This window comes from Xiphophorus maculatus, chromosome 15 (genome assembly GCF_002775205.1).
Source record: "Xiphophorus maculatus strain JP 163 A chromosome 15, X_maculatus-5.0-male, whole genome shotgun sequence".
NCBI lineage: Eukaryota > Metazoa > Chordata > Actinopteri > Cyprinodontiformes > Poeciliidae > Xiphophorus > Xiphophorus maculatus.
Genome location: NC_036457.1, coordinates 1,939,968 through 1,955,149, shown reverse-complemented (window position 1 = coordinate 1,955,149; position 15,182 = coordinate 1,939,968). Strand labels below are relative to the sequence as shown.

Below are 15,182 nucleotides of genomic sequence, written 5' to 3'. Positions count from 1 at the left end.
AATTTTATTTCACTCAAAAAGGTGGTTTATTGATTTATTGGCTGATGTGTGAAAAGCCAACAATTCAAGACCAAAATCTAATTTAAAATATGTTAAATGTTTGAACGAACATTTTAATGTTTTTTGTAAATTTAGCAGTATAAAAATCTGAAATTTTGGGCCAATATTATTATGGGATATTGATTTGGGTGATAACCAATATTTATCAATAATATTTGATCTCTATATATTTTCCTACCCTTTTAACAACATTTAAAAGTTTAGGGAGATACACTTTTAAATGTTGTTTAAAGAATCCATTCATAATAATTTACAGATCATTCTATCAATTGTTAGACGATTAATTGATTAATCGTACAAAAACATAGATTTTTTATTATTATGCAATATTGGGAAAAACATTAAAAGATATTTTAGCAATTTATCAAGATGCAATGTCAATTAATCAAATGTTCTGTTTTTGAAGATTTAATTTTTGGAAAATCCTAAAAAGTTTTTCCACCAATGCATTTCTTGGATTTCCAGGTTGATGATCTTGTTTGACAAAAGTCTCAAATTATTGAAATAAAAGCCAGTTTTTAAAGATATTTTCTGTCATTTGTAATTTTTAAGGAAAGTGAGGAGAAAATTAAAATTAGAAATTAAAAATGAGAAATGTTATGTTTAACCCACATCTGGCCGCCTCGGTACTGGTCATTTTTAACCACTTTTAGTTAATAAAACTCCCACCAGATATTTATAAGCACCTTGTTGCCGTGTGTGTGTGTGTGTGTGTGTGTTTCTGTAGGGGGAGGAGTTGATCATGTGGTATTTGTTTGGTCATGTGACTGTAATCGGAGGCTTGCTCCTCCTTGTTTTCGTGTGTGAAGTGACAGCAGGTGGATCGGTTTGAGCAGCATCTGTAGTGTTTGTGTCCGAAGCATCACAGCTGGGCCTGACGGAGCTGAGATGGAGCCCAGATAACAAGCAGGTTACAGAGTTCAGCTCGGGCCTCGCTTGTTTGGCTCAAAGTTTGTAACAACCGTGAGCGTAAAGCTGTCTGTAAGCAACAAAACAGAGAGTTGTAAAAGGATCAGGAGTGCTCTCTATTTGGCTGATCTCATCAAACCTGCAGAAAAATCAAACGATGTTCATATTGTCTGGAATTAAGCATCTTAGGATTAACTTCACAAGTTTAAAAAGCGAGTTAAAGAACAGAGATGTTAATTGGCAGGTGGAATAAATAATTTCTTATTAAACATGAGGTATGAAGACAAACTGATGGTAGTGGGAGCCTTCCTCATCCTCCTCCTCCTGTCTGAGCTCTGCGTCTGTATGGAGACTGAGCAGCCATTTTAGCAACCTGCCTGCCGCTGCTTTCTTCTGCAGGAGCTGCTTTAGGTGTTTGTGTGTTTTAAATCCCCAGGATGTCAGCGGACACTCTTGGCTTTCATTTGGCTTCTCTGAATAATCCCCAGCATGCTTGGTGGCAACTTTATTCTGCAGAAGTTTTGAGGCTTTTTAAAATTTCTGTACAAGATTTTTATTGAATATTTCCTCCGGTGCCCTCATTTTAGTCCAACATTGTTGTTTGATCATTTATAAACGAAGCAAATTTTTTATTTAAAAATTAATTTTTTGTTTATTTGCGTCTTTTTTTCCCAAATTAATTGAATTGTTAGAATAATTAATTAATTGATAACTAAAACAGTGTTGAATTATTTGTCTTTCATACATCTGGACTTCTGCAAAAAAAAATGTTTTTTGCTCATTTGAGCATTTGTAATCTGCCATATTTGCTTTATCAACTTTGAAATTATTTGACATCTTGACCCCTTGAATTAACAGAATAAAACACTAAAGTCTGAGTGATGTGGGCGTCACTGGTGCATTTTTCTTGTTTCCCATTTACTTAATTTGTAAAGCCTCTGAGCTTTTTTACAGTGAATCACTAATGGAGAAGACTAAACATGTCCTGAAACCAGTAAACTAATTTTCCCTGACATGTAGAGGCAAACATGAGAAACTGTGTTTGCCTTCACTGCGATTTGAAATCAGTTCATGTTTCTCTCATTGTCTTTGCTTCTTCTGCAGATAAATTAGTTATTCCCTCAGAAGATGGTTAACCTAAATATATTTTGTTTAGATTTTTTGGTTTTCTTCTCACTTTATTTTGAAATGGAAAAATCAAAGAACGAACCATACATGAATTATGTACAAAAAGAAGTAGTGTTGGTTGTTTCTGCTTCATTAAAGTATGTTTAAATCAAATTCGGTGCATAAATGCTTATTATAACTGATATGTTTTTTGATATAGATATAAAATCTGTGTGTTACTGTAAGTGAATGACCTCTGCCATACATATTTTACATTCTCTCGTCTGTTTCTGACGTTATTGCCCGACCTTAAACTTTGTCCCTGCTGGTTACCGTATGCAATCTCTCCATATGCAGAACATAAACAGTGGCTCGGCCTTTGCTCTTTATTCTAGAAACATAACAATTTAGGTTTTTTTTATTCCCCCTCAGTTAAAATATACCCAGATAATTTCAGTTTGTAGTTATTATTGTCATATTTGTGCATAAACAGCTGAATAAAGGAAGCAGACATGTCACTTCTCTGTTTATTCTGTCAGTCTTTCTGTTTTCACATGGCACACCAGGATAAAATGCTTATTTATATATTTTTATATTTGTTCATTAATACCTGTTAAATTGTGAAGGATGAATAAAAATAAAGGGTTAATGTAGATTATTTGAACATAGAATAATCCTGAATAAGGGTGGGTGTTATCAACTTACAATTTCATCGCGACATTTTGTGGTACTAATGTGATAACAATCAAGATTATGATTTTAAAAAAACCAAAAAACTATTTATTACTCACTTTTTAGGTAACTGAAAACATTCCCATTTGAAATAAGCTTCTTCAGGATGCCACTTACTTAAAAAATATGATTTATATTATAAGCTGCACTGCATGCAGCAGCTGCATTTAGGGTCATTTTCTCCTGACTTTACTGGACATTACATTCTGCTGGTTGGCAGTTGGTGGTTACCACGGCAACCGGTAACTGACAGCTCCTCCCCCTTCTTCTTTTGCCACGTTTAGTATGTCTTCAACTGTTAGCATAGTTAATGTTGTGCATTTTAGCTGTTTTAATTGTACATATAATTTATTAATTTATGTTGTTTATTCGGGTAGCTTTCATGTTTCATATTCTGTTCTGTGTATGTAATACATACAGTAGCTTCTGCATGGAAATCAGTCTCAGTCCGATAAGTAAAACTATGTTTTCGCAGATAATCAAAAAGAATTTTAAAACTACTACATAGATTTAGTTAAATTCAAGGCTTTAATTGCATTAAAAATATGAAATTAAAGGACTGCAATTGATGATTATTTTATTGATTGATCTATTGAATATTGTGACGATTAATCAATTAATCAGATCAAAAGAATTGGCACATTTTAGAGATTTTTTAACAATATTTTTTGTATGATATTATAAATTTTATTAATTTTTTTAAATAAAAAAAAAACTGCATTTAGACAGTTTATTGCCTAAAATGTAATAACAGCATTCCCCTAGTACGCTCAATTATTTGTAGCAAAGGATTCAAGATAAGTTGTGAAAAACTCAACCATTTCTGCTCGACTTAAAGTTAAAGTGTTGGGCTGATCCGTTTATGTTTTTTGACTAACCAATTATTAATTTGATACCAAAAGGTGCTTAGTAGATTTTCTAAGGAGTTATGAGTGGAGCATATTTACAGACAAAGAAGGTTTTATTTTTTTATGTTAAAAGCAAAATGCATATATTTTTGCTTAAGACAGTGTTGTCTTAAGTGCTGCTCTAAGAATGTTATTCTTTTAGCAAATTGCCTTTTTTGAAAGCCACTCCAGTTAACAATCGATTACTAAATTAGTTGATGATTATTTTTATAATAATCACTATTAATCATTTCATCCCTAGAAAAGATCCAGCGTCAAATGCAATGAACTGAAAAATGTAGAGTAAGAAACTGGAAGGAAAAGTTTGCTGACTATGGTACATAACTTGATCTTTTGTTGAAATACCATAAAAATGTGTAATAGTTAATGAATTTACTGTCAATGGCATTTAACAAAACATTTGTGCACTATGCATTGAATGTTGATGGCATTATTGTGAAAAATGTCATTAATAGCATTAAATTTGATCAGCAGAAGCCTTATGCTAACTCATTTGTGTTTTTGGAGGCCATGTTGTTTTTGTTTGGTCATGTGACAGATGTTAATGCCGACACACTGAGGCTGCCTTCCTCAGCACCTGCCCGAGTCGTCCGCAAAATCAATTATTGCTGTCATTGATCTATTTATTCACTGGAATGTGCATGACTAGATCTTATGATTATGTTATGAATGGTGGGACTACTTTGTACTCAATGCGGCTAACCGCACTATGCAGTTTGTTCTCTTCACACCTCCATAATGTCACATAGACCTTGCACTTACTGCAGGCATTGATAGACGAGGCATAGAAACTGTCACATTGTTCCAAAACAAACCAGCTGGAGCTCCAGTCCAGTCCAGGTTCAACAAACGGGGTGAAGGACAGGCCGATTCATCTGAAATATGAACAAATCACAAGAGTTTTGGTGGAAATTATGTGTACTCTTCATTCAAAAGAGAAACTTATTCGAAATGTCCCTGCTAGTTTGTCAGTGACTGCTTGGTAAAAGCAGCAGCTATGCCCAGGTAGTCTCACAATATTAGTCAAAGACCAGCTTCATTTCACCATTTCTCTGAATTAAATGCCATATTTCTTCAGAAAATAGTTAGAAATATTACAAATCAAAGATGGGCCAATCACATTTTTGCACCCGGTAAAGACTTTTGCTTTTCTTTACGGTCTGACTTTCTAATTGCAGCTTTCTGGACTAAAACTCTTGCAAGCTCTTCTATATGAATATTTTGGTGTAGCAAACATTACCTGCAGTAAAGGAAAAGAGTTTCCATAATAGTAGCTTTGAATCCAACAGAAAGTAGAAATTTTAATTATCTCCATTTATACAAATTAACATCTTTAACTTGTATCCTGATAAATTCACAGACCAAAAGAGTTGAGATTTAATGTGTTTGAATTCTCATGAGGGAATATAAACAATCCAATGTTTCAGTATTTGGTCATTAGTCAACTGATTATTGCGTCACTATTTAAAATAACACCTGTATTATGCCTCGTTTCCTCACAGCGGTGTGGTTCGGTTTTATTTTGTCTGTTTCCATAGTAACAGTGGCCTGGAGCTGCTTTATCCATGCTCAGGATATTTTTGATTTTGATGTGGTCATTTTTGATGTTAGCTCCTCCTACTGGTGTGGCATTGGTACTGTTGGGTTTCCTATTTTATTTTGGAAATACCAAAAGTTGGTTCAGTTTGCTATTTAGCCCATTTAGTTGTAAAGCAGCCTTTAAGATCGACCAGTACCACACCATTCTTTCTTCACTTGATCCATAGGACATTGACACAATAGAGTGAAGCTACTGGCGTCACTCAACACAAGGATTTCTAAAGTATCACCACAAAATCAGCGAGTTTGATTGTTAAATATTGGGCTGCAGAACTCGAAAGCAATGTTTTATTTCACTGCTCTGTTTATTTTTACCTGCAAATTTCAGGCAATTTTAAAGATTTTTCAGCTTTTTATTAATGTTGATACTTATGTTCTTATTTGTCATGAAATCAAGGCAGTAACCTGATTATTCTGTTTATCTTTGAGTGTATTAGGGCTGCAGATTATTTTAGTAATCAATTAATATATCTATTATTCTGACGATAAAAAAAAGATGCATTCTCTAGAAAAGTTTTGACTTCATTTCTGCTCTGAATTTGTTTTTCTTTTAGGGAATAGCCTTATTTTGATTTTCTACATTCTAGTTGACAATAAATCGTTCACAAAATTAATTGATAATTTCAGCCTTTGATTAATCACGATTAATTTGGTGAATCGTTTCAGCCCTGGACTGTATCGGTATAGGAAGGACTTTTTTAATCAATCTTTTCACACTGATGGTGTTTTCTCTGTGGTCCCCTCCATGTCAGAGGCCGGCTGGCTTCTCCCTGCACCTGGGATGGTGCCATGTGACAGTACGGCGGCGGAGCCCTAACCTCGCCACCGGCGCTCCATCACCTCAACTTTAAGCCGTTCGCCCTCCAGTGACCTCACCTGCAGAGTCCCCTTCATTCCTTTTATCTGTGGAGAGAGCCCAGAAGGAGGCCCCCAAAGCCACCACATGACTCATTCACTGGAGCCCTAGACCAAGTAGGTGCGTCAGGTTGATCTATCCAAAATGTCTAAAATGTCTTTAGACTGCAGTTGATAATCTACTTCAGCGATCTGCGGCTCCAGTCCTTAAGGGCTGGTTTCAACTTCTACTCCTACACTTACAAATCAAACTGTAAATCAACTCTTTGTATTTTTGTCTTGTACAGTTTTGGCTGAATTACTGCTATGAATGTATATTCTGGTTATCAATGAATTGAGTGCTATTGACATCTTGCACATCAGAATGAAAAAGAAACAGCAATGCTATGTTATAATAAAGCTTAGAAAATAAAATAAGCCCCCAACAATGTCGTTTTGGCAGTTTTGACTTTTGTAAAAAATAAAATAAAACTAACAACTCCATATTGGATGTGAAATGTTTGCAGCATTTTTCAAAATATTTAGTTTTCAACTAAATTAAATGGGGGCATTTCTTGTAACGATTGTTATCCAAATGAAAATGATCTTGCTCATTTTAATTGATCATGTGATTAATTGATTTATTGCGTATCTTGACAGGCCAAAAAAAAAAGAAAGCTGGATTTTGGTGAAGTTCAGGTTAAGTAGTGAATTGTTTTCGTAGATGTACCCTCTACTTAACTTTTGCTTCTGTTTGTGGCGTTTTCAGATCACTGTTGTTGTGTTAATGGGGAAATATAAACCTAGTCAAATTTCCATGCAAAAAATCACCATAATTCTGACAAGGATGTAAGTAGTGTAAAAGTGGGAGTTTAAGCTGCTGTAATTGAGTTTTCTGTGTGTTTCTATGGTGTTTCTTGTCTGTAAGTAGTTGTTGCACAAATAAAGGAGCCTCTGTGAGTCTTTCTAACTTCAGACCGCGTATTTTATACACCGAGGACTTTGGCTGCGTGTTGTGGTGTCTGTGGAGCTGTGTGCGGTCCAAGGTTATTTCTTACTGCTGGTAAACATCCTGGTTCTGGTGTACACAGATGGTGGGGAACAATGGACTGGAACTGGACAGAGTATTCAGTTGGAAAAACGAGGAACACAGCAGCGTTTTTCTGTTTATGCGTTTGGATGCAAATCTTCAATATGACGTCATATCTAGTTTTAATTTTCTGGTCTGCCGGTAGGGTGAACATTTTCTCACAGTTGTTTTACTTCCTCTGACTTCACTTTAAAACACTGTATTGGTGAAAAGTGACTGTAATCAATTCTTCCCACTGTAAGCACATCCTCACCAAAGAGGGCTATTGTTGGCCCAGACTGGAAGTGCTAAGTGGTTCTGTGTTCACTGATCAGGAAAAGATTAGATTCTGGAGCTTCTGATAATTAGATAATTTTTATGGTATTTAGTGTTTGAAAAGGTAATTAAAACAAAACAAAACACATTCTTCTAAAAATTATCATCATCACTAAGGACGAAAAAGTGATTGTAATCCATAGTAGACCTTCAGGAGTGGGTTTCCCAATTATTTGTGAAAAATTCACCTAATCGCAGATTTTTTTATAGAGCATATCTTAAATATTTGTAAAAAAATGCAGCTTGGAAAACTGAAATACCTCGGTGCAATGATAAGGATACATTCACACCTGCTTAGTCCAGTTTAATTGAACTCTAGTTCATTTGGCAAAGTGTGAACGCGCAATCGAACTATGTAAAAAAGCAAACGCTGGGGCGTGCCGTGGTGGCGTAGCGGTTAGCGCGACCCGTATTTGGAGGCCTTGAGTCCTCGACTCGGCCGTCACGGGTTCGACTCCCGGACCCGACGACATTTGCCACATGTCTTCACCCCTCTCCTTCCCCGTTTCCTGTCAACCCTCTGTCACATAAGGGACACTAGAGCCCACAAAAGATCCCCTGGAGGGGTAAAAAAAAAAAAAAAGGAAACGCTGGTCCATTTAAAAATCTAAATTTTGGTTTGGTTGAAATGAACTCTGGTGCGGTTCGAATGATTATGTGAACTCAAAGTTTACCGGAGCAGGAAGTGACCTGCACCGCAGGGCATTCTGGGTAAATGCAACCAAAACCAACATGCTAGGCTAGTGCTAGCGGGAGAAATAGTTCTATAGTCTTTCGCCAACAACAAAAGAAAAATCCTACATCCACTCCATTTTTGTGTACATTTTGTGAAGAAGGAAGTTGGCTCAGTGTCTAGTTTTTGTCTAGTTTTCTTCAGTTGTTCTTGTTGCAGCGCCCCCACAGGCGAGGAACGGAACAGTTGCTATTTTGGTCCCCAATCGAACCAAATCTTCCGGACTATAAGGTCTGAAAAAACCCTTTGCTTCTGCAGTAGTGCTAAAGTCCTGATAATAAACCCAATAAGAAACCTTTAAACGACTCGGAGTGAATAATTTACACGTCTTAATAACAAAACTGAGCTCAGAGGGAGTAGAATGACTTCTGGTTTGTCATGTGAAGAATTTGTTCTGGTGCATTTTAGTAAATTACTTTTTCAGCTCATAGAAGATTCATAATTAATTTACAAACTACGTCTATGAGTTATAAAATCCACCTGATTGAGGAGTTAGCTACGCTCTGCTTCATGTCAAAGCCACATGCGACATTTTCCCCAGCAAACCTGCACAAAACGAGCTGCTGCTGATTTCACCTGGTCCACATGGCGATCAGCTCCTCAGAGCGTGATGAATAAAGGAGCCGGAGGTCTGACTGAGGCTGTTTACTCTTTGCTTTATGTCCTGACATTCAGGAGGGGCCGGCCTTAGCAACAGTGACTGAGCAGCTTCTCAGAGGCTGAACCATCTCCCAACAGCAGAGAGGGGTGCACATGTTTCACACTAAAACAATCTGAGATTCTCTTTTTATTTTAAGCTAAACATACATATTTGCAGCTTGAATTTGGTCATTTATTGAATTTTTTATCAAAAATCTTTAGTTTTACTTATGTAACTATCCCACATCTCTGTTGCTTTCACCTATTTTCTTTTTTTTTTGAGAAAGTTCACCAATGAGGAAGTGAATGAACTATTCAGAGTCTGCCAGTTTTTTTTTAAAGACGCATCTCCGAATCATATTTCCCTCTCAGTCACAACATGATGCTCCAAATTAGGATGATATTTAACCCTTCCCTCTTTTACCTCCTTCTCCTCCCACGATTTTTCTGATAATCCTCCATCTCTCGCTGCCCATTCTCCACCTGGTGGTATCTCCCTCGCTCCCCTTGCAATCCATACATTTGCACGCTTTTGGTTGGCTTTCTGTGCGATGGCAGCTTGCAGGATGGGAGGATGACGGAGGGAGAAACCCTAAAGAGGAGACGGTTGGTGTTTGTAATGGGGCGGCTGCGGATTTTACGTCTCAGAAGGCTGACTCTGCTCTCGCTGCTGCTGTTTGTTCTTCATCTTTGCTGACTGAAGGCTCAGTCCTCCTCTTCCTCCTCCTCCGTACGTCACTTACAGAGAGGAGGGCGGGAGAGGTCAGAAGCTGCAGGAAGCTGACCTCTTCTACAGGTGTGTGTTTGTGTGCGGTAGGAGCTGCAAAGGTTTTGTGTCTGTGTGTTTTCTGCGAAACGTGACATGTGGGATGTGCTCAGCCTGCAGCTGTAACTACTGATGGTCACTCCAGTCACATGTTACTGGGTTTAAAAGTTGTTGAGAGCATTTTATTAAATGTTAACCTTATTGATCAGAGAAGGAAATGTATTTTTATTTTGGAAATAAGGAGTATTTCTTGGATGTAGTCTTTTAATTTTAATGTGCTAATGTTTAATGTTGACTTGATTTACACACAATAAGCCTAAAGAGTCAAAGTGCATCAGCCTGGGTATTTAGAATGATAGTTATTGGAAAATAACGAATTATTTGCATGATAAAGTAAAAAAAATCTCTGAATAGTCATTTTTATTTACAGAGACTTTATAATCTATTTGGATATTTGTGGTTTTTATTTTATTTTTATTAATTGTTTTTTTGTTGTTGTTTTTTATTTTGTATATTTAATATATCTTCCGGTTTAAGTTCTTTATAAAGTTAAAGTTTACTTTTTGCTGGGAGAGCAAACTTGCATTGCATTATTATTAATATATTTCTTGAAAATTGGTCTCAAAACAAAAATATTGTTGTTTATTGCAATCATTTCTGGGTCAATTTTCCATCTAGCAAAATTTGTTATTGTGACACTGGCCTATGCACCAATCTGATATTAATATCTGTATTGATCCTGATATTGAAAAAATCTAGATAACGGCAGATCTACTCAGTCTACCTCTATTCAGTTCCTTTTTAAAGTGAGAAATAAACAGTTTATTGCCTGAAATGCAACACTAGCATTCCTTTAGAGAACGCTTGATCACTTGTAGCAAAGAATACTTCTAGCATCAACCCTTTTTGTTTGACTTATTGATACGATGTAGATCTATTGATTAACTGATTAATAATTGGATATCAAAAAGTGCTTAATTAGAAAATTTTTAAACTTAATTTAAACCAGGTGAAGCTAAAGGAGTTATGGGTAGAACAGATTTACAGACAAATGTTTTTTCTCTTAAATGCAAAATGTAAACATTTTTTGTACAGTTTCTTTGCTTTTTTTTTGCTTATTTATTCTTCTGAGTGTGTTGTTCTTTTAGCAAATGTCCTTTTTTCAGTCTCTATCTTCTAGCTAACAATTAATCAACTGCTAAATTAGTTGAAGATTATTTCATCAATCGATTAATCACAATTAATCTGATTATTCGTTTCAACCCTAAATCAGATTGAATCCCATAACATCCAAAATAGTTAAATTCACATCCAATCACATACACTGTTTCACTGAAACCATTTTATTTCTTTGAAATAAAATAGTCTGATTATATAATGCCATATGGTGAAAGGTGACCCCACTAAACTCTTTATTTTCTAATTTAAATAAAGAAGCAGCTGTGATTCCCAATCTCCCAAACACGAAGCTGATGTTTGTGTTATCTGCCGAGTCGTAGTGGAGCTCTCGTTTTCCTGATATAGAGGATGCCTCCTTTTTCTTCTGGAGGGGAGTGAGGGTGATTTGAGGTAAAAATGTAAACGAGGCTCGTCAGGAAGAATTATTGTCCTGAGAGCAGCTTGACCTCACAGCCATACTTTATACTTCTGTAACAATCGTGGTGAGTTTTATCCTGGATTGAGAGGTTTCTGTTCTGTGTAGCCGGTCACACTTTACAGATTTGTACTTAAGATGACTCAAATTTTCTTTAAATTGGTTAAAAATAACTTTATTTTCTGTACTTTTGATCTTTTCTGACGGTTTCTTCCCTTTAAACACGATGTTTTTCCCCTCGGAGCTGCATGTTGATTAGAACCACTAAAACGACATTACATCAAATTTGTGACGGCAGCGCAAGCGTTTTAACTTTAATGCAACATTTGCTTTAATGGATCCTTCAGAAACCTTGTTAACTCCTGTATTTCGGCAAGTGTTGCAGCATTTCTGTTGCCATGTCAACCCTCCTGATGAAGCCACAGAGATGTTGCTGCTCAGATATTTCCCACTTTGGGCACACGTTGATGAAGTATGTGAGAAAAAGGACAAAAACCTTAAGGAGGATGTTGGACATGTTGGAGCTCTGGTCTGGATTTTAAGTATTTTCCAGAATATTTGGAGGAATATTTGATTCCAGTCTACACTCATCCATATTTTCACACTGTTTTTTGTTGTTGTTTTTTTTACAGACTTCATGTTTAAAAACAGATGTGCAGTAAATCCACCATTACTTTTGTGTTTATGTTAAAAAAAAAAAGGTTAAAATAAAAAACTCAAATCAGGAAATTCTGAAACTGGTACAAGCAGCAAAGTGACCAGCGTTCAAAGCATGTAGTCACAAATATATAAGAAAACCACAATAAGGTCAAATTTTTAACAAAATGCACTGTGCATTTATTTAAGAAAGCATACTCTGATCCAAAGGAATGTGCAACTGGGAAGGATAATTTGAAAATTTTACAAAATGCCCATATCTGTGCATTAAAAACAGGCTATTTACGATGAGTAAAAACTCTAAAACAGTAAAAACAGTGGAAATACCAGCAGGGATACAAAAACCTCTAGCAGTGACTGTTATAGTCCGACAGTTGCAGGCAGGAAGGATCTGATATACTGCCACTTTGTGCACCCAGGATGCAGCAATTTGTCATTGAAGCAGCTGAACTTTCCTGAAGTGGACATGGACGTTGTGTAAAAACAATGCTAACATAAACTTTAGGATGGAAACTTATGATTTAGTAATCAATTATTCTAACGATTAATCGATTAATTGGATAAAAAAATGGCCACATTCCTTTTCTAAATAAGAAAATCAATATTTTATTGTCTGAACTGCAGTAAAGCAGAGGTAGTAAATCCTCTTTCAGTTTCCAGTTTCTATGCTCTACACCTTCATGTTCTTGTGAAATTGTAGCTTTTTCCGCAGAGATGAAGATGACAGATTAGAATAAATTGGATGACATCTTAGTTTAGTATCATCTGTCTTCGCTGTAATAATTTACCATGTAGGATAACAAATCAAAATAATTTCTCTCTGTGTATTTGAGCGATCTGGCTGATTTGTTGTGCTCGATCAGCTCTTAACTTGGTCTAAATGTCCCAAAGTCTAACACAAGGTTGGAGGAAATTAAACTTATAGAAATGAATTTTAATCTCAGCTTCATTTTTTTAAATTTTTTAGCATCTTGAGCTAAAGCTAAAGATTTTACTGCTGCCTCTATCAATTTTATCATATTACACTATATCTGTGTTAAAATTAACAGTAGGACTCAGATAGCAGGTGTTTTTTTTTTTTATGGACCCTTGCATGTTATTGTTTACATCTGGAAATTTGGAGCTTGTGCAACGGCTGGATGGCGAAAAGACTGAATGTTTTACTTTCCATCCATAGCCACTTTGCCACAGTAAAGCGATTCTGTCAATTAAGTTAAAATTAAATGAAACCTGGAGATGTAGCTATTATTAATTTAGTGCAGAGCGCCACAGCAAAGGGAAGAATAAGTTAAAAAACAACTTTTTTCTCGCTTTGTGACGGCTTTGCTACATGCAGACTTGTTACCATAGCAACTGGCAACAACACCACTATGAGTCTCAGGGTTCAACACCAAAAAACACTCAAGCATTTCCCACACAAAGAACAAAACATTCAATCGGTTACAGTTTTATGTTTTTAGACTCATTAGTGACTGCTGCGGTAGATTATCTAACGCTGCTATTAGCTAAGCTAACACAGCGGCTGTAAATTAGCTATTGTCTAGTAACTAATTTAAACACCTGCTGTATTGATGATCCGTCAGAGTTGGTGTTTAAATCACTTTTTTTATTTTGTAATTGAACCGAAGCACCAAATTCCGCATCACATCTACATTTTAAGATTGTCAAAGTCAAGCTAGCATAACTGAACTACTTCCCTCTCCCTCGCTATTTTTTTCTTAATTAAAACCTTTTCCTGACCTTGTCATGTAGTTAACAGTTAGTAGCAAAGCGCTGTGTCCCTTTTTTTTATATATCAGGCATACATTTAAGATTTAGCACGTTATAGTGATAACATGACAGCTAAAACCAATGCTAGTCATCGTGAGCGAGCGGCTTTTCGCCCTCTAGCAGGGAGACGGGGGCAGGATTATGCCGTCACGCTGCACGGCTATGGACGCCGCAGGATTATATCAGGATTGTTTTAAAGTGATTGCAGATTCATGGATGAGCTCCATATTCTGATTTATGCCTTTTCTTGGAAGGTGTTTAATTACCTCTTTCCTGTATATCTCCCATACCTCCTTGGTCCAGATGCGATAAATTTAAGTGTTGCTGTTATGTAAGTTCGAGCCATTTAACTTTATTGCCTGTAACTGCAGCTGTTAATGGTATTTCTTCAGCATATGTTTGTCAGCTCCTGTCATCTTTGTTTTTTTTGGTGACGAGGAGTTTTTTTTGAGAAATGGTTCTTTAAAGTTATCAAGATGTTTTAATTAAAATGCAGGTTTCTCCTGTGTTCAGATCAGTCTAAGCTGAAAATGAGTGCGGTCGGGGAAAGCCCCCTGGACCCAGCCACGCCAGAGTCACGCAAGAGGAAGGGCTCGCCATGCGATACATCGGGGCAAAGGTAAGCATGCAGCCACGCTGCAGCACTGATAAACATTACAGAGCTGAGGATCATGCAGGCTGTAAATCTTACAGTGATGCGTGAAAACATGAACCAGATGACATTAAAACAACAGAAGGCTGCAGTTTGGGGTTCAGGCTGGGAGATGATTTGCTGAGTAATCAGAGAAAACAGGAGTTACTCAAACTCTACTGCAGTGCTAAAAAATAAAAAGTTGAGGTATTTTATTTCCTAACGCGTTTCTGTGTTGTTGTTTTATATCTAATGCAGTTTGTTGGTTCGTCTGAAACCAGGAAGTTTAAGGTTTTTATATGATTTGGGTTCAAGTCAGAAGATCAATAATCAATAAATGGTTTTAATGAATCAAGGTTTTCCATTCAATCGTGTCCAACTGGTTTCCTTTCCACCGTCCATCCGATTGATTGTTGGTGATGCAATATTAATACATCAAAACAGAGAAAGATCATATTTTATTTTTTCCAGATTAAGTAAACATGCCTATTAGTGGATTTACTCTCTTATTGACAGAAAACATTAATATGATTTTATTTGCCAGTTATAGAGTTTTGTCTCATCAGAACTTAAAAAAAAATTATGTTTAAGTTTGAAAATTATAACCCATATGCCTGCATGGGAGAGTGCTATCATACTACAATGTTTGTAGTGCAGCTTATTTGATTCCTGGGGGCCTAAAGTTTTCATACCCTGACGTGTCAGCCGACCAGAAACCTGCATCACATGTCATGATGGTGACCTACTTCCTGCTGTGGTCGTTTCACACACTCTTCACACATTTCCCACATACCAATCTGCAACTGATCAGCCGCACTGCATGTTTCTGGAACTGCAG

At 36.4% G+C, this 15,182-nt stretch overlaps 1 protein-coding gene across 4 annotated transcripts in view; it reads left to right on the top strand.

Annotated features, from left to right (window-relative positions):
- Positions 1-15,182, top strand: part of ncoa1 (nuclear receptor coactivator 1) — a 41,055-nt gene that overhangs the window by 3,801 nt on the left and 22,072 nt on the right. For 3 of the 4 annotated variants that reach the window (XM_023347298.1, XM_023347297.1, XM_023347295.1), the window contains exons 2-3: positions 6,068-6,291; positions 14,227-14,332. In XM_023347298.1, coding sequence (XP_023203066.1) covers positions 14,244-14,332 — 89 coding nt within the window. In that variant the 5' untranslated portion in view covers positions 6,068-6,291; positions 14,227-14,243. The remainder of the gene's footprint in view (positions 1-6,067; positions 6,292-14,226; positions 14,333-15,182) is intronic. The other variant, XM_005811846.2, reaches the window with a different exon arrangement.